Source organism: Lissotriton vulgaris, chromosome 4_1 (genome assembly GCF_964263255.1).
Source record: "Lissotriton vulgaris chromosome 4_1, aLisVul1.2, whole genome shotgun sequence".
NCBI classification, from domain to species: Eukaryota; Metazoa; Chordata; class Amphibia; order Caudata; family Salamandridae; genus Lissotriton; species Lissotriton vulgaris.
In genome coordinates this window covers 435,067,392-435,092,864 of record NC_141691.1, presented here as the reverse complement: position 1 = coordinate 435,092,864, position 25,473 = coordinate 435,067,392, and the positions used below count along the sequence as shown (strand labels likewise).

Here is a 25,473-nt window from a genome sequence, read left to right as displayed (position 1 = left end):
GATCTCACATAGAATAATGCTTTGTTAAAGTTAGGCTTCGGTTTGAGGATAAAGTTAAATGTAAATTTTGCATTAGGGTTAAATTTACTTTCAGTTTAAGTGTTAGGGTTTTGCTTTTACATGATGTAAGGCTAGATTAAGTGTTGGCTTTAGGATAATTGGTTTTAGAGTTAGGTTTTTGGTAAGATTCATTGTTAGCATATTGATGATATACTGGTGTTGATGAAGTTATTAACTTTATTTCATATGACATGGTTACTTTTGTGGTAGGTAAATGTAGTCGCACTGATATAATGGTAAGATGATGTAGTGTTGCTCAATGTACTTGCATACTAGTGTGAAATCATTATTTAAAGAAATAGACTATACAATAGGATTGGGGAGAGGTACAATAAGCATCAATACTTTAGTAAGGAAGCAAAGAACTACCTCTAGGATCAGCACTAAATACACATTAAGGGGCACATGCATCAAGCAAAATACTGGTTGCAAATGGGCCGATTCACAGATCGGCCCCTTTTCAACCTGTATTTTGCCATTTGGGATGCATCAACCCAAATGCAATTCGCAAAATAAGTAATCACTAAATTTGCAATTACCTATTTTGCAAATGCAGTTAGGGGATCGCAAATTGCGATTGCCTAAATGCGATGCATTATGCATTCACAAATTGCGTTTTCGCAAATTAGAATTGCAAATTACCATCAACTTCAAGTTGATGGAAATATGCAATTCCTTTAAAAAAAGCAAAACAAATGCATTTTTCAAAGTGCATTGTGGTGCATACGCATGCCATTAGGGCATGTGTGTGCACCACATGTGCATACTTACTTCATTTGGGAATGCATCAGGGTGGCTTTTAGGCACCCTTGAAATTGAATGTGCAATTTGCGAGTACCTATTTGGTACTCGCAAATTGCGAATGCAATCCCATTCATTCCTATGCGTCTCCACAATTTGCGTTTCGCTATTAGGGAGTTTGTAGGAATCGCAATTTTTTTTTGAGATTCCTACATGCATAAGGAATTACGAATCCTTAATAGCGATTCCTTAATAATCGCTATTAAGGAATCGCAATTCCTTACTTTGATGCATGTCCCTCTATATTTCTTCTTCATTGTCATAGATTCCCCATGCATTGCACAAAATACTCTTAGCTGCATGAAGTATTCCACACTATGGCTATCTCATACATAGAGGGGAACATATATTCGTGAACACACCATGGCAGATCTAGGGCCCCTGCGGAATCGATTGGGAAGAGGACTTGACCCGCCAGTGAACACCTAAAGAATGGTCTATGGTGCTAGAAAGCCCCAAAAAGGTCCCTATGAATGCTAGGTTTCACTTGATCCAGGTTTACTTAGTCCAGAGGGCATAACTGTCCCCAGATAAAATCAATAGGTATTTTAACAGAACGATGCTTGTTGTCCACATTGTAAACTGTTAGATGCCAGACCTTTACATATGTTATGGTCATGCCCCAATCTACACAATTACTGGGCAGCGGTGATACAGCTCCTGTCTGTAAGTACTGACAGGACGCTCCCAAATACGTAGGAAGCGTGTATTACAGGGATATTTGCGAGAGGTAAGAAGTTGTGGGGAGGAGGAGCGGCTGGAGAGCCCTTTCGCTGACGAGGAGGAGGAACTATACCCCACTTCCTGGTTGCCAACAATCCAGAACCAGGAAGACTACAGCCGCGGTCTAGAGGTTGAGCGGCGGAAGGGGGAGGAGTCCCGTCACCCAGCGGAAGCAGGAAGAATAAGAGGCGCAGGAGTAGAACGGACGGTGTGCAAGGACGGAGAGGAGGTAGCGGAGCACCTGGCAGCGGAGGACCGAAGAGAGGAGAGCGTGAGAGGAGAGGAGGTAGCGGAGCTTCTGGCTGCAGAGGACCGAAGAGAGGAGAGCGTGAGAACAGAGGAGAACCGAAGAACGGAGAGCGTGCTAAGAGCAACAGAGACCGACGCTCCAGACACTGCTTCCAAACCCGGCGGGCTGAAGGGAGAAGAAGCCACGGGTCCTGCTGCTGTGGTCCGAGAGGCGGGACACAGCCCAAGGCAAGTGTTGTTGAAAGGGGCATTCTGGTGGGGTGTGTGGGGAGGAGGGAGGTAGTACGTTCGGGGAGGCGGGAGGTAGGGCACGTCCCGCGGTGAGCCTTGCACAAAGACACCCCCCTTTTTTGGTGACGGTAGCACGACCAGTTAAAGCTGTGACCAGAACAGTAATACCCGGTTGTTTTCTTTTCCCTGAGGCTACAAGAACCGGGATATTGGACCACCCCTTGAAGCTCCAAGAACCACGAAAACCCCAGAGAAGGAAAGAAATTCCGGAACCATCCTAATTTGTAGTGTGGACTCTTAATAAAAGTGAACCTTAGAACAACTCTACTCGGGTCTCATACTCTGTATACCACTAGCTCCTGACAGAAGTATAGTGTCGCCTCTAGATTTTTAGATCTGGGGCTGGTGGTGGCCAAGAGGCTCATCACACACCGCTGGAAAGCAGAAGACCCACCAACACTGAAAGCCCGGCTTCAATCCATGCTAAACTGGGCTAAAGCTGAGGGTGCTTCCCTGCAGAGGGAGGATACTCTAGGACTACGCAAATACCCCATTGCCACTGTAATGCAATTCTAATGACACTCTAACAGGAGACGATACCAGAGGACCCTACCGATGACCCTATTGTTGATTGATCTGACCTACTTATGGGCCCACACTATAGCCAGCATATAGCGAGGGTTGGCGGGCATATCGCAAATTATGTGCCTTAGATTACACTTCAAGAACATGCTATTTGACTTACGTTTAATTTATTGCAGTGTGATGGCAGTTATGGACATATGCCACCCCTATCTACTTTGGCTCATCCCATTTCCCCCTCCCCCCTCCTTCGCTCATAGGTTGTTGTTATAAGTTTGGGATTTGAATATTTGGCTTTTGATCTTTCACCTTGGCAAGATATCACAGATGTATGGTGGTAATAGTATAGTTTGTTTCAAGTATATGCACATACAGGTAGGTAGCCAAGTCATGTATGAGTACAGTTATGTTATCAATGCAGATTATATTTTATGCGTGGGTTCCCTTAGGTGTAAGATTTAATGCTGTATGTACATGAAGGTTTCAGTGTTTTGTCTGGTAAGCAGTCACATGTACCACCTTGATTATTCCTTTTTCCTCTTACATGCAATGTATCATGTTATTGAAAACATGTACGTTTGTAATGCAAATGATATGTTTTTTGGAAAATGTAATAAACAGATCAAAGAAAAAAACAAAAATAGAGGGGAACATATAGAAAGCTGTATTTGAGCCTAAAATAGGACAAGTGGTGCAAATTGTCAGAGGTTTATGCATAATGAATAGGGGTGGGCATAACTTGCATAATTTAGTGTAGCATAATCACATGGAATTGCCTAAGAATTCTGTGAGACTACTCAGAATAGTAAATCCGTGTCTAGCACTATTTCTTAACACAAAAATGGTTCCTCACTCTTGGGGTAGGATTTTCCTCCAACTTAATCCTGCCATTTAGCTCTATCTCTGTGATGCAGTAGGGCCTTTTGCACTAAGAAATAGCGTTAAATGCTGCAGAACACAGACAGCGAGATTGAACAGCCACTCGCTCTTACTAAAGGATCTCTTTTGGCAGGATTTATTTTCTCCCAAATTACTCTTAATTACGTGAGCAGGAGTAATCGCATCATCATCAATAATTCTGCATCAAAGAGTAACGCAGAATCACCAAAATTACTCTGAATACTATGGCCTAATTTAAATTCTGGCTAGGCCTAATATAGAGGTCAATAATGGCTTCTTACCTTCCCTATACTCTTCTCGTGACAATGGAGGAACACAAACAATAGAGACAAAAAGTGGGAGAAAATTGGGAAGGTATCGGAGGAAAACATAGCTTTACTTCTCTTTTTGTCTTCACAAATAGCAGATAATGGCTCTGTTACTATTCAATATGTTATGTTATGTTATGTTATGTTATGTTATGTTATGTCATGTTGTGTTATGTTAGATAGCTTTCTAAAAACGCATGGCTATCCAGGGGCTTCTCAGCGCTAACTGATTGAGCTGTGACTGGGATATATATTTATTAAATTACTGCGGGAATAACCATGTTTTTAACTTTTTCCTAAATCTAGATTCCACTTACACTAGTCTCAGTTCACGTGGCAAGGAGTTCCAAAGCTTAGGTGCCAAATGTTAAAAGGATCAGCCTCCCCTCCTTACTCTCAATTCTTGTAGTTCTGAGAAGACGTTCGTAAGAAGATCTTATACTTCTAATTGGCACATATGGCACAACCAGGTCTCTAATCTTAGGGGGGCTCTATTCTTTATTGCTTTATGAGGCAAGCAAAGTGCCTTAAATGTCATCCTCACGTCGACCCGGCTCCCCTACTGGTTCATGAATTACAACTTTGCAAAGAAGCCTGGCTGCTGTCTTCCTTACAACTTGAAGGAGTTGTTTAACATATTTTGGGGAGCCTAAGTAAAGGGAGTTACTATAGTGTAGACGGGAGATCACCATAGAATTAATTACTATTTTCCCTAAATATTTTGGTATCAACTCTAGGACCTTCTGGATCATTCTAAGTAATCCAAAACAAGTACCCGCCAGCTTTTCTGCTTGTCTTTCCATTGTCAGTTCATTATCCATCCAGATTCCTAGATTCTCGATGGAAGGGTTAGGGGCTGGAGAGCTCCCAATACAACTTGGCCAGTTGGGCAAAGGTCTGGGTATGACTTTTTCTGCCCAGGATCATCAGCTCTGGCTTTTTCCCATTTAACTTCAGGCAGCTGTTCGTCATCCACTCAGCCACCTTTTCCAAGCATGGCGCCAAACGCTTACAGTCTAAGTTTGCTCCATTATCAAAGGAGACCACCAGCTGTGTATCGTCGGCATACGAGATTAAGGATAGGCCGAATTCCTGAACAATATTTTCCAGTGGTCGCATATAGATATTGAATAACGTTTGGCTGAGTGAGGAACCCTGTGGTACCCTGCATATCAAAGGCATATTGTTAGAGAGGTAGCTGGATTCTATAACCTGGAAGGATCTATCATTTAAAAAGGGCACAAACCTTTCCAAGGGTTTGTCCTGGTTCCCAGTCTCCCTAAGTCTATTTAGCTGGATGACATGATCAACTGTGTCAAAAGCTGTGCTCAGATCTTGGAGCAATACTGCGGCTGATCTGCCTTGATCGAGAGTGCTTTTACGCTCTTCTGTGACAGCCAGAAGTGCAGATTCAGTACTATGCTGAGCACAAAAGCTCCTCTGAGTGGGATGAAGATGATGATTGTCTTCCAAAAAATCAGACAATTCCTGATTTACGTGTTTCTCTAAGAGTTTTCCTACAAAAAGTAGCAGTACAATAGAACCGTAATTGATAGATAATGATGGATCTAGATGTGTTTTTATAGCAGCGGTCTAATGATTGCATGTTTCTATGTTTTTGAAACAGTTCCCGAAACTATTGAACAATTAAGAATTTCGATTGTCAGTAGAAGAATAGCTTTGTATAGAATGTGGGGGGCGGATTTAGAGGAGATACAGATTTGGTCCTAGTCATAAGAGTTTATACTATGTCTTTGTTCATAGATAAAAAGTGGGTAAAGACGGAAGGGATTGAAGTCACCATAGAATCTGTTGCATGGCTTGGAGCTGTCTCAGACCCTCCTTGAAATGAGTCATAAATGTCTGTGACCTATTCATGTAAAAAGACTGCAAATTCATTACATATTTTCTTGCAGGGTTGTGAAGGAGAGTTACCCTAATTTAAGGTTGTCAAAGATGTAACAGCTTTGAAAAGTTCCTTGGGGGAATTTGCCGCCTGGTTTATCTTTTCCTCAAAAAAGTTTGCCCTGGCATTTTTTATTTCATTGTAGTAAAGCCTAATGGCAGACTTGTAATTAACTTTTGTTCGCTATATCAAACTTTATAAATAAATAAAAGTGGATCGTACTCCTACCTCAATTTTCTCTCCAACTTCTTGCAGTCCTTCCTTAGGGAGCTTAGATGAGTGTTGAACCAAGGTACCCTTTTAGTATTAATTTTTGCCTTAAGTGCAGTTTTTGGGATACACTTAACTAGTGACTGAATAATCCCATTTTTCCACTGGGTATAAACCTCCTCCAGATTGCCAATTAGAATTGGGGTGGAATTTTCCGAGGTTTCCAGCCATACTTCCGGTTTGAGTTTTTACCAGTTCTTAATTTGGTTGGATGAATTATTTTGATTTATTTTTTAGGTATCTCAATCAGTTAATGTGAAAGGGACCAGATAAGGATCCCACAAAGCACAGTTAATGAAGCAGACACTTGAATCTTCTTGAATATCTTACAGGTTCACATAAACGACTCATACAGACTAACTAAAATGCAGAGGGCCATTATACAGAAAACAATTAGTACAAATGCATTGCTTTTTACTTAAAACAAACTGTGTCTGTAGCAGCAACAGCATTACTGATCCACCAGGAATGACTAGGGGTACCAACCAGGCAGCCTTGAACATTGATAACTGAATGCATATTTCTGATAGCTACTTAGCTGGAAGACTGTGGAGTTTAGAGAGAAACTAAAGAGTAAATACGCCCATGAACTAGAACTGGACAAAGGAAAGGAAAACTGGAGAACATCCTCAATGGAAGGAAATGCAGTGACTAGAAGAGATGTTGCTTGTTCCTACAGGGGCGGCCATGTTTGTAGTCCCAGTTTCTTTGATGCAGCCTTCAACTCCTATTTCAATTAATATATTTTGCAACTTTTTGCTGTATCGGATTCAAGATACAAATGAGAAAATAAAGCATCCTCAAGCTCAGTGCAGCTAATACACAGACACAAATCTCTAACAAGCTGTTGTGGTATTGAAGGCTGTTCTCGGTTGACATACACAGTCAGAGCTGGACTGGGAACCAAAACCAGCCCTGGCAAAGTGCTCGGCCGGTCCCCTCCTCCTCACCCCGCCTGGGGGGATGTGGGTGCTGCCGAGCTCTTTGCAAAAACGTCCCTGTAACAAAAACAGCTCCCAGGGGCCCCAAACCGGCACCCACCCATGCGGTGCACAGGCGGATTGCCCGGTGCCCGCTACGGCCAGTCCTGCCCTGTACACAGTGTAATATTCAATATTAGCATTTGTGAACTCTGTAGAGATTAAATAAATTCTACCGCCCAAGTTATTCATCCAAGCAGAAACATTGTGGTGTAACATCACAATGAGTGCCTTGAGGAAAACTAGGCAAAATCAACAGAAACTGCGTGAGACATTGACTGGTGCATCATTAGGGCTCTTGGGCATAAGCCATACGTCCAAGAGTCATATATCGGGGTTGGACATAAGGCATTCATGGCTTGTGGTGGATATGTTGATATAGGGTTTGGATATCCTCAGCTAGGAGGCATTCTGTTTGTATAATCCAATACTTTGACTGTTTACTTGTATTCAGGCATGGCCCCATCTGCCTGCTTGCTTTGAAAGAAGGGAGAATGGGGGTTATACATTGAAAGGAGTTGAATACAGCCATTTTAGCATCAGATATTATGAATTCCTCGAATAGGTCCATTAATACCTATACCCCTAGTGGAGCCGAATGTAGGGCCAGCAGTCAGAAGCGGACCTGTTATGGTGCAGTGATTGAAGAGAGGAGTCCTGTGAATGCTGAGTACAGAAGTGCAAATGTAATGTAAAGCTTTAAAAGTAGTTATGCTGCATATTTTACGGGAGGGCCTGTGCCAGTCGTGGCCACTCACATTGAACAGATAAAATGGAGCAATGGTTTGCTTTATTTGGATACAATCAGAGAATGGCTGGTCTTTATTATTTGGGGAATGGCCTGCAGGGCCTTAAAATGAACTATTTGTATGCTCATCTGAGGACAGACATATTCATATTGAAACCTGTTGGTGATGTCACCTCCCTCTCTTCGTGCTGAAAAAGTGAACAGGCTTTCTGGCATGACACTACTATGGTGCTTGCGACAACAGCGCATTTATTTTAGACTTTGCGACAAATAAGTGTGCATTTACATGTTTCCTGTCTAGCATATTGTGTGGATACAGATTGTAATACTGATGACATTGTGTGGACAAGAAGTGTTGCAAAGATAACATGCGCCTTCTCTTTGGTTACCAGACCTCAGTACTACAAGATCATCGAAGAATGTACGTCACAAATAGTGCTACACTGCAGTGGGATGGACCCCGACTTCAAATACCGAGGACGCTTAGATGTGGATTTTACGCATCTCATAGGCAAGTAGAAAAATCATAAAAAATATATCCATGTTAATTTCGCTATTTGTTGTCTGTTCTTTGATTGGAATATCCACATGAAATATATTTATGAATAAAAAAGCAACAACGATTTATTCCACCGCTTTTTTTAAGCAGTGTAACTAAAGAAAGAATAACATGATAATAACTGAATGTTATAATTTTATTTGTTCCTGCTGCGTTGCGTCCGGGGCGGGGGGGCTGCTTTGCTCTCAGAGTAGGGCATGGGAGGAGTGGTTTGCTCACTGGAAGTGCGCATGAATGCTTGGCTGTCCCTCTCCGTCCGATCAAACAGTCATTTGCACTTTCCATGTTCTCCTGCATAGAGCACATGCCCAGAACCCCATTTCCTGGATGAGCACTGAACCACGGCTCAGACCACTCACAACGCTGCATTGCAGAGTTGTGATTGGTCAGAGGAGCCTGGTTGCTTCCTGTTCCAGTGGAGTCCTGAGGCAAAGGAGAGGCTGGAGAGATGCTACAGCGATAAAGTAAGTTTTATTATTATTATTTTTTACATTTCACCGCCCCCCGCCCGGATCCATGCTGGCCGCCACTGTGTGCAAAGCAAAGTTCTCAATGCCATTCACAGACATATGTTTTTTAAAATACAAAGGTCTGGTCTTAAATGCGTTTCAGTTCACTCTGTAGGTCCTAATAAATGGGGGTAACACAGAAATCAATGAGGCATAGTCGCCAGATATTCCCATGTTACAAGGGACATCATCTAATGAGAAACTGATTTTAGCCAATGGCACGTTGCATGTTAGGCCTAGTATTTTTTCTTTTTCCATTGTAGGCATGGCAGTAGGCCTTTTGGAAAATATGTTGAGAGAAGCATTTTATATAAGCAACAGAGCGGATATTTCCTAAAATCCATCTTTAGCGTAGGCTGCATGTTTCCTAATGTGTGTTTCTTGTATGGCACACCTCGTGATTAATCGCAAGTGTTAGAAAGGCTGGATTAAGTCTACATCTCTTATTCTTTATTGCAGTGCGACCTAATACTTTAGTTAAGAAGTGGTTGTTCTCTTTCCCCACTGTGAGTGTGACTCTGCTTTACAAACATTTGAATGTTTTTCGTTATTTCCGGCTGTGGTCTATACTCCATTTGCAAACACTGTTGCAGTAATAAGTCACAACGTACAGAAGAGGGCTCTCAGTATGTTTTGCTATTCAAATGAAACTGTGTTCCATTTACTGTTAATTATGTTACTCCTGCCCGATGAAAAGGAAATAAAGAACAGGTTTCAGGTTTCTCATTTTCCCATTAGGATCTCGTGGCCATTGTATCTAGGTGGACTTCTGCGGAGAGCGTGCATGTGATCGAAAGGTATAGACGAGCCCTGCGGACATTATCTGCCATCAATAGCTGTGTGTCTCTGTGCGTGTAATGATAGCTCTAGTCGATACCCAGTCTAAGGCGTGCTAATCGTGTGTGAACGAACTGTGAAATTAAAGAAACTCACGGAACTTGCGGTTTCGGACAGTATTGGAATCTGCTCATAGCTTCAGAAATCTTCTAATATTGGCTGGGGGGGGGGAGGGGAGGTGAGGACATTCATCAAGGGTGTCTTTTACTGCGTGAGCCATTACTACGTTTTTCTTCTTTACCTCAAAGTGTCAGTTCTTAATTTAAACAAATAAATAAGAAATTGCCGGTCCCTGATACTCTTGTGAGGCTAATACATGAGAGAGGGAGTGCCAGAGAAGCAGTCTTTACCTTCCTCACTCAAATTGCAGCACCTCTGCTCCCGGAGCCCTTGACCGGCGCTTATATGTCTCACATATCTGCGCTACAATTAGGCTGCTCCCTGTGAGCAACAGTCATTCTTTTATTTTTCCATCTTGGTTTATGGAAGCATAAAATGAGCTGCTAATACACCGAAAGGTTAAATAGGATTGTATTGGGTGTCCTCTTTCTGTTTCCATGATCTTAGTGGACATAAAAGAGGGACTGATTTACCTCTGACTACCAATAAATTAAAGCAGCTGCAGAGTCAAAACCAGGACTAAGAGTGAGATCACAAAGAATCCCAGTGTCCTGAATTAGTGCCAGTGGTGCCCACCTGCAACCATTGGCACACACTAGGTACAGCGAAGGGTTTACAGTTGTAGAAATAGGTGGACCATTACTTTTGCAAAACCCTTTGTTACTTTACTCTCATTAATGTTAATCTACCAGTGATTATTGTGCATAATAGCTAAAAAAAGGTGTTAATTAAAAAATATCAAGCTTGGAAGGGGCCCTTGTCTGTCCCAAGCCTCTGGTTATATCCTAACACTTCTAAATCTCCTAGGGGTACCGAGGCGCCCCAAAAATGATAATGTTTTGCTACCAAGGCTTGCTAAAGGAATGCCCGAGTGGCACTATATCTGCAAATTTGATGAGTCCTTAAGAATTAGAATCCCACAAACACTGCAGAGAAAATATTGTGGAGCGGCCCCAGCTGCTGTGCTAGGTGTGGCCTTTTGTTCTGAAAGTCAGCTCCTACATGAAATTAAGAAGCTTGATTAGTAAGCAAGTGTGTGTGTTTAGTGTAGCTATTCATATAATCCACATTCGGATCTATTCATCTGTTGGTGAGCCACAGTGCGCAGTGGTAATAGGGACCTATTCGGCTTGGCCCTTTTTTGGGGTTATCCCCAAACATTTTGCTTCTCCATCCTATTTTTTCCTGCCATGATGCTGTTGGCTAAAGGATTATGCACACTTTACCACTGCTAATCAGTGCTAAAGTGTATATGCTCTCTGTGTAAATTATGATGATAATTGGTTATCCCTGATTGGCATGTTTGATTTACTGGTAAGTCCCTAGTAAAGTGCACTGAGTGTGCCAGGACCTGTTAATCAAATGCTACTAGTGGGCCTCTAGGACTGATTGTGCCACCCACATGAGTAGCCCTGAAAAAGTATCCCAGACCTGCGAGCCACTGCAGTGTCTGTGTGCAGTTTATTACCTGCCATGGCGACTTGGCAAGTGCACCCACTTTCCAGGCCCTCCTAACCTTCCCTTTTCTTACATGTAAGACACCCAATGTACCCCCAAGGGCAGGGTGCAGTGTATGTGAAAGGTAGGACATGTACTGGTGTGTTTGACATGTTCTGATAGTGAAATCCTGTCAATTTAGTTTTTCACTATTGAAAGACTATCTGTCCGGTAGGATAGAATGGGAAATACTTTATAACATCTTACAAGTATAACTTCCCACTGGGACAATATAGAGAAATTAAGTTTAGGCTCTCTAAACTCAGAATGTAATAACCCATCTGTTAGTAAAGATGGTTTTTAAATTGTGTGTTTGAAACTGCCACTTTTAGAAATTAGGTATTTTCTTCTTTAACCATTCTGTGTGCCTCTGCCTGTCTGTAGAATAACTGTCTGGTTTTGGAGTGACAGAGGCTGGTGATGTGCATTCTCTTTAGACAGCCACGGGGGAGGGTTGAGGTGTGCCTGGCTCTTCCTGGATGACTCAGAGCTAAGCTGAATTGGGCTTGGCTACATTTATAGTAGTGGGAAGAGATTTCCTTGCACCTGAATAGGGCCTGTCTCCCTTGCAAAATACTATCTCCACCCCCTGTTGTCATACTGCACCAGTGAGGACAGAACTGGTTTGTATAAAAAAGACAAAATGGAGTATAAGTAGTAGACCTTAAACTCTAGAACTTTAGATCACTTCTGGACTCAAGAGGAACCTTTGCCAAGGAGAAGAGCTGGAGAGCTGTGAGGAGGAGTATTTTCCCTTTGTTGTGTGCTTTGTGAAGTTGGTGTGCTGTTGCTGTTTGAAAGACAAAGAATGGAGCTTTGCCGTGAACCTGCCTCAAGAAGAATCTCCAAGAACCTGAAGTATTCTAGCCTCCTGTTCTGAAGTCTCGGGGACACAAATACTTCACCCCCTCTCCCCTGAACCCTATTGCTGAGAGTTCTGACCTGCCAGGAGGATCCTATTCCAGTTTTGGGCCTCTGGAGGATGAGCATGCAGTTGGGAGCTGGAAGAAACAGAAAAGAAGCAAGAAAACCTGTTTCTGAGGCCATCAGTGACGCCGCTGTGATGCCGCAGCCTGCACCGAGGCCCAGGGAGCCACTCGTGAAGTGAACGACGCACTGCCCGGCCTGCACCTCAGTGCCGGCGCCCTTCGACACCTATAGTTAACAGCCATGCCTTACGCTAGCATTTGCACCAACGCCATTAGCGCCTCATCCTGTTGACTCTACGAACCCACTGACTTTGCATCGTCACCAGAACCGATGCCTCATCACCGACGTAACTGTTTTTTCCCTGTCCTGGACATAACACGTTGCCTCCTCACAGACACGATGCCTCACCTGTAGCAGCCAGGGAGCCGGCCCGACCTTGGCACAGACGCCTCACCTACACGACTCTGTGCATTGTCATAGACTTCGTCTCCAAGGTATTGTTTGTTTTGGGGTCCTTGTGACTCAACACCTGATGCCGCCACCTCGCAGTCGGCGCCGTACTTTTGATTTATTGCTGTCACAATGTCGCAATAGCCATAGGTGGAGCTATTTGTTTTCTACAGCCTTTATGTTTGTCATAACTGTCCTAAAGTCACATCTTATTACCTGTATCTTGGATTTGTGTTGTTTTGGTCTTGTTGAGTTTAGATAAAAATACTTTATTTTTCTAAATTGGTGTGGTGTCCATTTGTGGTGTTATTACTGTAGTACTGTGTGTTTTGAGTACAAATACTTTACACATTGCCTTGGGATAAGCCTTTTTGCTCATGCCAAGCTACCAATTGGGGTGAGCAGGGTTTATCTAAAGTATGTATCCCCCTTAACAACACCATGATGTTTACAAAATTTCCTCTCTTAGACCAAGTATTCCTTGAAAATTGAAATAATGCTCAAGTGAACCGTAGACTTCCAGTTTACGTATTATAATTTAAAATTTGAGTTTTTCTCATGGGAGCACAGTTTGAAAGTCTGACATATCAAACGTGGACATAGTTTCATATCTCAGAAATTGTTATTACTACATCCAAATATTATTTTTGAGATTTCTCAAGAATACGTTAACTAATACAAACAACATCCTCTGGAAAAAAATGAACACTTTGTTAACATATGCATAAAATAACATCAATTGGGACAGGAAGAGTTTCCCCCCCCACTTAGAAATTAAAGTGATATTTAGTATTTTGCTTCGATATTACACAAAGCACCTTTAAAACACAAATGTATACATTAATGGTGGGTTGTTGAGAATTTCATTTATATAATTTTACAATTGTCCATTAATTTAATCAGATTCCAGTATCTCAGTACACTCGCGATTCTTGCTGCTTGTAATGTGTGAACTGTTCTACAAGTGCAAATTGTGCTTCATAAAATGAGTAAACCATTCCTCTTGCAGTGTTAACATCTGTGACATTTTCCCTATTCCAGAACATACTTCTAACAAAGGTTTCCAAGAGCCATCTTTATTGACAAGACACTGTGTCAATATATCTGACAAAGAATTTGTGTCAGTAGAGCATCAAGAAAAAGTTTAGTAATTGTCTTTTTTTCTAATGATTTCAGATAATTGTGTGGACAAAGCAAAAGTAGACGAAAGTGAACACAAAGCAGCTGAATTTTCCAAAAAGGTAAGAGCTTTAATCAATGTAATATTTATTCCAATGGGGTTGGTACCACATGAGAAAGGCCCATCTATCAAACGTCATTTTTACTTGCTGCAGAGACAGCTAGTCCCTTGATGGTTTGATCAATATTTGGCAGTGTTAATAAGTTTTCCGTTGGAGTGTAACGGAGCCAGTATTGATTAACCCGTTCAGATGTGCCACATCATTGGTTAGTAATGAGATTATCAAAAAACAAAACACAATTGTCTTTTTCAGATGAGATGTCCATTGTTGTTTCTTCCCTGGAATATTAATTCCTAACATATGTGTTTGTAAATCCTAATCATTTGTTGCTCTGTCTGCTTCTATTCAATGACAATCATCCTGAGCTACTAATATTAGTAGAGCTGTAATAGTGACCCCTCCGGACTAGATTAAATTAGTGGCCACAATATGCAAGATTACCGCACAGTTGCCAAAAGTAATAGAAACAAATTATTTGCCAATGTGGAATTCTTCTACATTAGTAATACATAACAGCAATAGCTACAATGCTCCTGGCACCAAGTTAATAATATTAGCACTAAGCCTCCCCAAGGAGGCCGTAAATAAAGCTGTAAATATATTTTGGAAATTCATCAATTTTTCTTCAAACATCTGCCAATGAGTTCTAAGAATACACACATTTTGGTGTTAAATACACACTTTTCGATTTTGTTATGCATATATTCAACCAAGCAATAGCTTCTAATTTCCTAGGCTGGGCTGCAAACAGGAGAGCTGCTTACTGGTATCTGAAGAGCTACCCGTAGCTCATGAGCTACTTGTTGGAGAAGCCTGAAAAATCTGCATAGAATAAGAACAAACTTGTTGAACATTTCTGTAATTTTTAAAAAGAAAGAAAGAAAACATGGGAATTAAATGCAAAAATCAAGTAACATTTGTTTTATTAAAAAAGCTAAATAACTGGATAATTTGGAGTTCTCTTTTACTGTTGCTCCTCGCTTAAGCCCGAAGTTTGCTTTGCAATCTTTAAACGCTACTTGTCTTTCCTTGCCCTCTCACATCCACTGAGCATGCCTGCCAACGCATTTCACTAATGTGGAGAGGCATGCCTGCATTTTCACTCTCCCTGCTTGCTAAGACTTCCACCTGCAAATACCTGTTTCCAAATATTTAAGACTGGGGTCAGACCAGTAAAATATACTCTCCTTAAATATATGTTCCTATTTCTCTGCCTCTCCTGAGATTTGAAGGGGAAACAGAGAAATATGGATGCTTCCTGAAGACACGGACATAAAGGAGTGATTCCATTGTTAAAACACTGACACTCTTAACTGCGCCCTATGGCATTGCTCCTCTGTAACGCGGTGTAGCACGCAACTTGGGATAGTCTGACCTCAGCTGCAAGTTCCGATCATTAGTTTCAGTTCACAAGTTTATTTTCAGAAAACCTTTTCCCTTTGTTAGGTTTCTATAGCTTTCATATCGAATAGTTTTTCAAAAGTGACACAATCTGCCATGGACAAAGAACTGATTTATAGTCCGTGAAGGAAAGAGCCTGTGCTGTATTTTATGGGGTCTGTCGCAATGACCCTTCATTGTAGACAGGGCTTTAATGGACACAGATGGTACTGCTTGCTCCTACTGTGTCTTCTCTCGGATTTTCAGTGCTTTATTTTCACCTCAGAACTATTGTCAGGAACCTGACATACAAGTTCAACTTACAGTGGGAAAGAATAGCTACCATCCTGAATAAAGGCTGAGAAAGGATGGCAAAACTGTGGATGTTTCAATAGAAATTGGCTAAAAGATGTACGTTTTACCGGCAGTTAGAAAAGCTGATTATACAATGGCACAAGATATGGGAACGTTGTCTGGTGTCCCTGTGCAGATATGGCTCAGACGGTGTCAACCAGAGCCTTTTACCACTGGTGACAGAGCATAACCTTGCTATAGGAACCAAAACTGGGGTCTTGTCCACTATTCATTCTATGGAGATAGGGCTTCACTGTAGCGTGCTGTCCTGATTTAAGGCAAGACAGTCAGAGGAGCATGTGTGGTCGCAGAGCGCGTGGGTATCCTGCTGTGTGATCTTCTAGCCCAATCTTGAACCCACTTGCAAACAAGTAGGTGTCCAATCGGGTCCCGGCAGTGACACTTTTCACACATATTAGTTTTCTCTCAGAACTTGGAGTTTTTGCCTGATAGTACGACTGCATCGACAGTCATGGTTGACACAGCGATTTGGTGCTACTTGGAGCCGGGCTTCTGATGGGAATTCACTTTAGAATGAATTGCAGGACAGCTTAAGCCACAATTGTCGATGCTGCCTCTGCCAGAGAAACGCGACCGAGGCCCCAAGACCCAGCTTTCATGGTCTTAATGCAAGTCACACCCCTTGCAACTGCACCTGCCTGAGCACCTCGTGGCTTTGGTTTCTTCTGAGTAGCATCTCCTTCATTCTTGGCTACTTCCAATGCCCCTTCTGCAGTCATATTCTTTGAAATTAGTTCCAGGAAACCTTTCCTGGCAGTCTAGTCAACTCTCCCCCAGGATTTTGGTCATAACCCTGCCAATGGTTGTTGGCTGACTGCACCACTGACCTGGCGCTCATAGAACTCACCACTGGCATGAGGTATCAAGTCAGGAAATCTTGTCCCTGGAAGTGCCTGCCCCAACTCTATACTGGAGCTGCAGACACACATTATGTGTTCCAGAGATTCAGTTCTGTGGCGAGTTCGAGGCAGTTGTGCACTTTTGTACATTCTATACAGCGTGGTCAGGCAATGCCTTTGTGACAAGTGTAAGAAGAGTCGTAAGGGCGAGCTGGGAGTCTCCCCTCTGTAGCAACCCTAACAAGAGCACAAAGGCAAGTGAGGTTGCCCCACTGCACTACCTGTAGCCTAGTGGGGAATAGCACATCTCAGAGAACAATGGGTGAGAGAGAGGCAAAGGGAACTCTAGTTTCAAAGGGGCCCTCTCTCCCCACGCTTAATTACCCAAACCTCTGTCTAACCTACTGAAAGATACCCCAAGAAGTTATGGTGGCACCCCTACAATATACTCCTGCTGTCTGAGCTATCCATCCAAAATTGCACCTTAGGTACCATCAGAATGTGCCTAATACAAAATAGAATCCATGCTGACCGTAGCCATGTGCACTTATTTTGCTCTCCACATGCATCCTTCTCATATAAGCCAAGCATGCACATGCAATACATACACAACTGTATTGCATGCACATGCAACTTCCATACACCTCAAAAATGGGTGATTAAACTGCTTAAGGGAGACTTGCAGAATACTCGCGAAAATACGTTGAGGCTGGCAGGTTGCTCTTCCATGCAGGTAACTGGAAAAAGACCACTCTGCCACGATAACCTCTTTACTTCAATTGCAACCAGTTGTCTACAGTCCTGGAAGATGAGTGTTTATTCCTGAAGGAGAACTAGGTGATTTTTTTTTTTTTTTCGTTCCAACCACAGAGCCCCTCACTGGATCTAATTCAACAACACAGAAAGGCCCCAGTGAACAAGCATGGTCGTTGTGTGTGCTGAGTTTGAGGTAAAAAACACTGGAGTTTGCTTTGGAGAGTGCGCAAGAGCGCACCCTCTCCAGAACCATGCAGGGGATCTTTCTCCAACTCAATACATGGCCTATTTTTTTTTTTTTATGTAGCTACCATTTTTCATCAGTTCATTTATCCTTAATCTCTCTTCCTTGCGCTGCCTGAGAATGCACTTTGACCACTAACGGTGGGGAAACTAAAAGTGACGCCAATCTCACAAAAGCTGGCTGCAGAAAGCAGAGCTAGACAAATGCTGCAGAATTATTTGACAATGCTTATGCTCAGTGGCATGAAGTTGGTAGGATTAGACCCAAGGTGACACACACTCCAAAATATAAAGTTTGATGGAATTCTGCATTTTCACATTTCATCCGTTTTCTCTATTTGTAAAACATTTTTTGACGCAGAGAATTTTTTTTTTCTAACAACCCTTGCGATGATTGCTGCGTCTGCAGCAATTTCAGCCATAGTTTGTAGCATTCATTTGTGCATTTTTGACACTACAGTTTAGTTCCAACGGTGAGTTTGAAATGACATTAGGAAATGTTTTGAAATATCCATAAATGCATGGCTTCCACAATTCAAGAGTCCAATCCTCCTGCCCTTTTCCGGGGATAACACATGTATAAACTCCTGTCTGTCGTCACAACTGGGTACAGATTACCAATCTAGCAGATGTTTCACAGTTGTAAATGGTATTTAAACCAATTACTCCAAATAGAGTTGTGAGAATCAAGTTTTGGGTAACTACAATCCTGAATCCACATTTTTGTGGTCATAAGCATAATGTATGATTGCCAAAATAAATCAATTCCATAGTTAGTTTCCTTTTTTACAATGCGTTCTATGACAATGGCTTTTTGTCAGAAAAGTAAACCCCTAGACCTGCCACAAGCCGTAGCAAGCCACTCCTATGCAGGCATATGTTGTACCAATTCAGGGAGCATAACATCTTTGTGCAGGACTGCAGCAAGCAAGAGAAAAAAATTAACTATAGTCACTGATAAAAGTGGAAACAAGTATATAACTTATGCAATGCTTAGTGTGGTGTAATGGTCGGGAAGGTGAGTCTAAAGAAACACTTAGGGCTGGATTTAGAGTTTGTCAGACATGGGGCAACTGGTAAAAAAGCCGATGTCCCACTGGCCCTATTTGGGGTTTATAGGGCACCAAAGACTCTACATGGGGTAGAAAGACCACCAGGCGCCTTTTGCATCCAACAAACTCTAAATGACCACCATATGGTGCCTATTGTTCTATATATGGCTTTGGGTACTATTGTGGAAATGTAAGATTGCATGCAATATACTGAAATAAAAACAGATGGCGTTATCCAGTACCTTGACCTTTGCTTACATCTCTTTAGCTACAAATAAAAAAAGTAAAGTCTTGTCCTAAAAGCTTGCTTGTTCTTATCTATGCTACGTATAAAGCATTGTGTTTGACATTAAATGCACAGAGTTTGGCAACTTGTTGCAAAAGTAGCTCAAATATGCTAGCCCCAGACTTCCTTGAACTGCCTTTGCATTTCAAAGAAATTGATGTTGTGGATAGGAGGTGTAAGGGTTATAACTGGAAAAAAATGAGTCTGAAAAGTCTGTTTTGCTGATCTGAAAGTTACTCGAATACAATCCGCGGTGCATGACTCCAGATGGTCACTGTTGTATATGCTTATTGACCAGAAAGACCTTGTACAATGCAATTTTTCAAAGCAGTCATGCAGTGTAACAAGGTAAAAAACATGTCTCCATTACTTCCCCGGCACTATTGTTTAAAGTCTTCTTGGAACTGCTTAGTGCTGCATAGATGGATGAATGCATTTATGATTGTGATCATTGCAGTTTGATGAAGAGTTCACGGCTCGCCAGGAGGCGCAGGCCGAGCTTCAGAAGCGGGAGGAGAAAATCAAAGAGCTGGAAGCAGAAATCCAGAGGCTGCGAACCCAGGTAATGTAACAAGATATAGACTTTGTGTCATGTCACCGTGAGTCTCTCGCTAGAAAATTATCTTGTTAAAATGAGGGGAAAAATTGCCACCAAGCGCACGCTTTCTGGTTGCGATTTGAAACTTTCTTTTAAATAATTCCAGTGATTGATTTTTTTTTTCCGCGAGCCCCAACATGTGTGGCTGGCGTTTGATAAATGTTTGGGTGATCGCTTCCTGAAATTGCATGCAAGACCGACGGCTTAATGAAGGTAGCGGCGCTGCTCACCAGGGCTCGCGCCTCTCGGCTGAGGGCGCTTCTATATTTCATGAAGGTGAAAAGTCGAGACTGCTCGGCGCAATGTTGAACTGCAAGCATTTTCACCCGAAACTATTAAAGGGAAATGCAGCCAATCATTTCAGACACCTTTATTATCCCCAGCTTTTGAAATGTAAATAACTAGTCATTTTCTTTCGAAGTGTCGGTGTGGTTGGTGCTCTTTTTGTCGCTGGAGTTTTCATGGGCTCAAAAATTGTAGCTGCAGGTAGGCTTTTTATTGTGACAGCATTTCATCCTCTTTAATATTGTAATTAATACTTTTGCCTCGATGGTTGGTGGATTATCTCTGCAGTGGCTGATTATCTCTGTTGTATTTGTGTTAATGTGCGGTGTTTAATTATACCAAAGAAAGTTTCCGGAGAAACAACATCCTTGCATAGTCTTGAGATGGAGAGTGTGACACATGATAACACTGAAATGTACACTATGAATAATGCAATGATTTTTAGAAATGCAAACTGACTGTTAGACCACAGTAGAATGGCCAAAAAACAGTAGTGCAATAGCATTATATTATACTTCAATATGTTACCAACTTATTTTGCATCCTGATCACAGGTTCAGAAGGATCACTGGCCTCCTTTTTGGAGTAGCTGTGCTGCAAAGAGCACGTGCTTATCCCAACCCAATTAATCAATGAGTCCCTGGAAGAGGTGTAGACAGCATACCTTAGACCCAAAGTAGGGGTGGGCGAAGGATTCCGCTCAGTCGGCGGAGTTATCAGAGTTTTGTCTGGAGTGCAGAGTTCCGAAAAACTCCCCAAAGTGATACAGAGTGGAGTTTTTTCACTCGTTCAGCTTGCCAACGCAAGCGAGAGAAATCACACGCTACACCTCCTGGCGAGATTTTTGAACACGGGTGGTCACAGCAGGTCGCTACTGCTGCCATTGAGAAAGCTGCCGCTCCCATTGAGGAAGCTGCCACTCGAGTAGAAAATCTACTCGAGTGGCAGAAAGAAGCAGCGCCCTTTGGCACTGTGCGTGATGCCATTCGCAATGATTTTACAACACAGGAGAAACTCCTGGCGCCCAAAAATCAGGACGAACAGCGCAACGTACTGGACTCCGCTGCTCTTGGAACTCCGCATAGAATGGCTTCGTTTTTTGCCACTTCGCAGAGCTCAGGACTTGAACTTCATTGATTAGTCCCAATTCTGGCACAAATGAGCCTCAGACCATTTTGAATCTGAAATGTCTTATGTGGCAAGGTGGTTCAATCTACTACATTATGTGGTTTGGAGCACATGTTATGTTAATTGGATATCACCTAGAGACAACTTGTCCAGCCTGTCGGCCAGTGATATAGCCTTAGGTTTGCACTATGTTGAGTACTTAATAATTAAAATAATTACAGAATTGAAGGCTTCTTTGAAATCATATTTTCCACATTTCTAATAACAGTTGGAAACCAAGGTCAGATTTACTAACATTTGACGCAACACAGTGCAGCAAGACAACTTGCTGCACTGTGCTGCGTACGATGAAGAGAGCACAAATGTGCCATATTTTCTAAGATTTGGCACATTCCTGCTCTATCTCTGTGCTGTCTCACTGTAAATGTAAATTGATACTTGTATAGCGCACTACTCACCCGCAAGGGTCTCAAGGCGCTTGTACGAATACCGTTGTGGAACCCATCCTGGCTTTCCCTCTGAGGCGTCCACTCCTGGGCACCCCCAAGGTGGAGGCCAGGCATCCTTAGCGTTGTTGGGGCCGTTGTGGAGATTAAGCAAGCTATTGCCCAGAGTTGCAGAGTGGGACTCCATGATTGAAATAGGCGAGAATTATCAGGTCCGTGGAATTTTGAGCCCAAGACCCGCTGAGGCTGGGAATTGAACCCTGGTCCCGGGCTAGACCTCTGCATCAGGGTCTGCTGCTCTAATCATTGAGCAACACATCTCCACGTGTAGCCTAGTGTCATGGGGCAAGGGTGCCTGCATATCGTCAGAATTGCTTATGTGCAGGAAGGGACACCTTACTTTACAAGAGCAATCCTCAGAGTCAATTCCGCTTTTTACATGTTCTGCACAATGCAGCACGCGTAGAAAGAGTAAATAATGAGGAGAAATACACATATTTTTCCTCGTTCCAGCTCTTTTGGGATTGCATAGCATTTAGATGCACTCCCAGGTTTACTACCCATAGTAAATCTGTGAACGCACCAAAATCCATGGTGGGATGTCTTGGAACGCCCACACTCCACCCACTGAACACCTTTACAGTGCAGAGTAACGCAAGGCAGCAATTTGTGCTGCCCTGCGTTACTCTGGATTTACAAAGCGACGCATCGTCACACCCGGGGGCTTTGCATCACTTAACAAATATCACTTAAGCCCTTACGTTGCCTTCTGTGAAGCAAGGGCAACCCAAGGGCTTAGTAAATGTGTACCTAACTGCCTACAGTTATGCCTGCTACATTCAATTTTAATGGTCTACTGGCTACCAAGGCAAATGTATCTGTTTTTCATTTAGATCACTAATTTATTCCTCTGCATTGTAAACACAAATACATGGAATTCTCCTCAAATACACACTCCATTCATACTAATTGATGGGTATTGTTGCATGTTCTGAAGGCAGGGCAGGATTCATCAATATTTGAGTCACTGTGTTTATTTTGGCACAATTTACCAACATCACCCCTATTTTTTTTATGTCAGCAGTATAGTCTTTTAAGAAACATACGCATGTTAAATGAACTTGTGTGTTAATGCTTGAAATATATAAATGCTCAAATCATGGTAGGGATGACTGATGAACACCAGAGACTTCCTTAGAATCACACATTTATCTTCAGATGATATGATTGTCATAGTCTTGTAAAAGCTTTAATAATAAATTATTTAAAGACCAAAACTAGGATACTACCCAACAATATTGACAGTTCCATTTTCCATTCATGGTTCTAGTTTTGTGCGACGTAATAAAAGATCATCCCTGAAAACCAGAACTTCATCCATTAGTACTACAATAAGTTTTGAACATCCTCATACCCACCGCCATGCCCAGGAGTTGCTGTCTCATAGCTATATTCCTGTTATTTTTTTTTAACATTTTGTGTCACAGAGCCCATCAACATGACATATTTTTCCACTGGGATGCAAAGGAGATGATTTGATCAGATTCTCTCTTTAACTCACACGAAACGTTCCCATGGACAACAGGACTAATGACCAGTTTGATTTTGTAGTGTTAAGCATGAATGTAGTCTTCCAAGGCTTTGGAGTTGCTACACTTCAATAGATTACACCTCTGACACATCTAAAGCCTCAAGTGGCTGCTGTGCAGTGGAATGACCTTCCATTTGACCTACTATTGACAGATGAATATCTGGCTTTCAGAAATAAGCTAAAAACTTCCTGTTTCCTAGGTACTAAGTAGATTAGCCATTACTCAAGAATATCCCACACTGCAACAAAATACCCTGTCCTTACACCCACTGTATGTTCTCCTAGCGCAGTCCTTCGGGATGAATGTTGCCCTTTAAAAACAAGTATTTGCAATGCAATAGGTCTCGCATTATGAAAGTTTGAGCTATTGGTCTTGTAAATGACAATATTTTTATTTATGTGTTGGTTTAGAAAATATCTAAATTAATAGCTTTGTCATTTACAATGCAAATAGTTATAACTTTCGCAAATGTGACACCTATAGCATTTGTAATGCAACATGTTCTGTATTTACGTGACTTAGATGTATTGATATTACAAATAACAATGGCTTTTAATTTTTTTAAATAATTAATACTTAAATAAAAGTGATTGTAATTTATAATGGCAATAGCTTAAACTTTTGTAAATAACTTTTGTGAAGATTATGTTCAGTGTATTTTATTGTGACGAAAATCCAAGAACAGAAGTGTAATATTAACATCTTTTTGTGACATTTGTAATAAAGCTTGAAACATTGAGAGAACATATTTGAACCAGTTGTTGTTGAATGGTTGCACAGATTGATGCTGTGATGGCGCAGAGTGATGCTGTAGTGGTGCTGAGTGATGCTGTAGTGGTGCTGAGTGATGCTGTGGTGGTGCTGAGTGATGCTGTGGTGGTGCTGAGTGATGCTGTTGTGGTGCTGAGTGATGCTGTTGTGATGCTGTTGTGGTGCTGTGGTGGTGCTGAGTGATGCTGTGGTGGTGCTGAGGGATGCTGTAGTGGTGCTGAGTGGTGCTGTGGTGGTGCTGAGTGGAGCTATTGACATTGTAAATGGCAACATTTTTCAGTTATGTTTTTTAAGTGCAGTGATAATTTAAAGAAGCTAGGCTATTGCTGGTGTTTGTAGGCTGGAAAACCAAAGTATTGCTGCCCTGAAATCTGTGCTCAGAAGGGATACCTATTAAAAACAAGCAAGGATCAGCAGCCTCTCTATTTTTAATTTAGCACGCACTTTAGCTGCAGTAAATAAGCATACAAAGCAATGCCAGGGGCATAAACTTAGAACCTCTGCTTTCTCCTGGACCTGGAGCACCCCTTCAGAGTGCGCAGGTTACATTCAAATAGAGCAGCAGAAGTGGATGATTTTTCTACTCCCAACACTTCAGTTCTCGGCTGGAGGAGGCATTGCCGTCTGATGTCATCTTGGCAGTTTATGACTATGTGGTGTGCTTATTAGAGCAGTGACTCAGCTCTGGTTTAAACTGTTACCTATTAATAAATAAAACAGGCTGGGGGAAGGTGGGGTGGCGAGAGACCCGTGTTTTCCAATAAATAGTGAAGTAGTAGACATGTATTCCGGAACTGTTCAAGCTATTCAATCTCAACAAGTGAATCAGGTTGCCACTTGAAGAAGATGTAATATTTTATGAATGCATGTGGTATACCAAAAGAAATCCAAAGCTTCAATGGAACCCATTTCACTGGAGATGAAGAGCAATCCTGGGTGAACGAAACATGAGTAAAATGGGCATTACACATGACATATTCCATTAAACCTACACGCAGCAGGTCTTTCAAAATCGACTTCACTAATTAATGGAAACAGGATGTTTATTGCCTAGGGGAATTTTAGGAAAATGTCCCTTTTTGCATAGAAACCCCTTTTGTGCTAGATTTTGTTGCTGTTATTCTGCACTCTGGGACATTTCTGTCAAGTGCACTGTCTAAGTGCTCTGACCCCTAAATCATGCCAAGTTGGTATACACCAAATTGGCATATTTAATGGACCTGTAAGTCTCTGGTATATGGTACAAAGTGTTCCTAGGGCCTGTGAGTTAAATGTCACTAGTGGACTGCAGTACACATTGTGCCACTGTTAGAGTGACAGGGCAGATCATAGCTGCAGGCTATCTACTGTGGAATATCTGTGATGTTTTAAAACTGCGCATTCCACTTGTCAAAAGAACACATTTTTGACAGGCCTAAACCTTCTTTTTAAGTAAGTCACCCCATACCAGGCATTAGGGCCCAATAAGGCAGAGTGCATGGTATTTAAAACTAGGACCTGTACAGTTTAATGTAAAATATGTAATTATAGTGACAAGCCCCAAAAGCTAGTTTCACTGTAACACAGTTTCCTGTTCCAAAGGAAAGCAATGAGAGGTAATATTACAATTACATTTTCATCCAGCAACCAGCTAAAAAGGTCAATTCATGGACTTTTCAAAACATGCCTTGTAAATCCAAAATATTGGTAAAGTTGGATTTGTTCTAAATATTTTACTAAAGTTATTTTTAAAATGTCACATTTTCCTGCGTAAACCTCTAGAAGCCTATTAGCATGAGTTTTCAGCTGTCACCTATGATCCGAATAGCTCCTTGATGAGGT

At 41.9% G+C, this 25,473-nt stretch overlaps 1 protein-coding gene across 1 annotated transcript in view; it reads left to right on the top strand.

Moving 5' to 3' along the window:
• Positions 1-25,473, top strand: part of DIAPH2 (diaphanous related formin 2) — a 3,821,702-nt gene that overhangs the window by 1,290,661 nt on the left and 2,505,568 nt on the right. Inside the window, exons 13-15 of the mRNA XM_086964614.1 lie at positions 8,151-8,269; positions 13,837-13,901; positions 19,290-19,394. Of these exons, the coding sequence (XP_086820740.1) occupies positions 8,151-8,269; positions 13,837-13,901; positions 19,290-19,394 (289 nt within the window). The remainder of the gene's footprint in view (positions 1-8,150; positions 8,270-13,836; positions 13,902-19,289; positions 19,395-25,473) is intronic.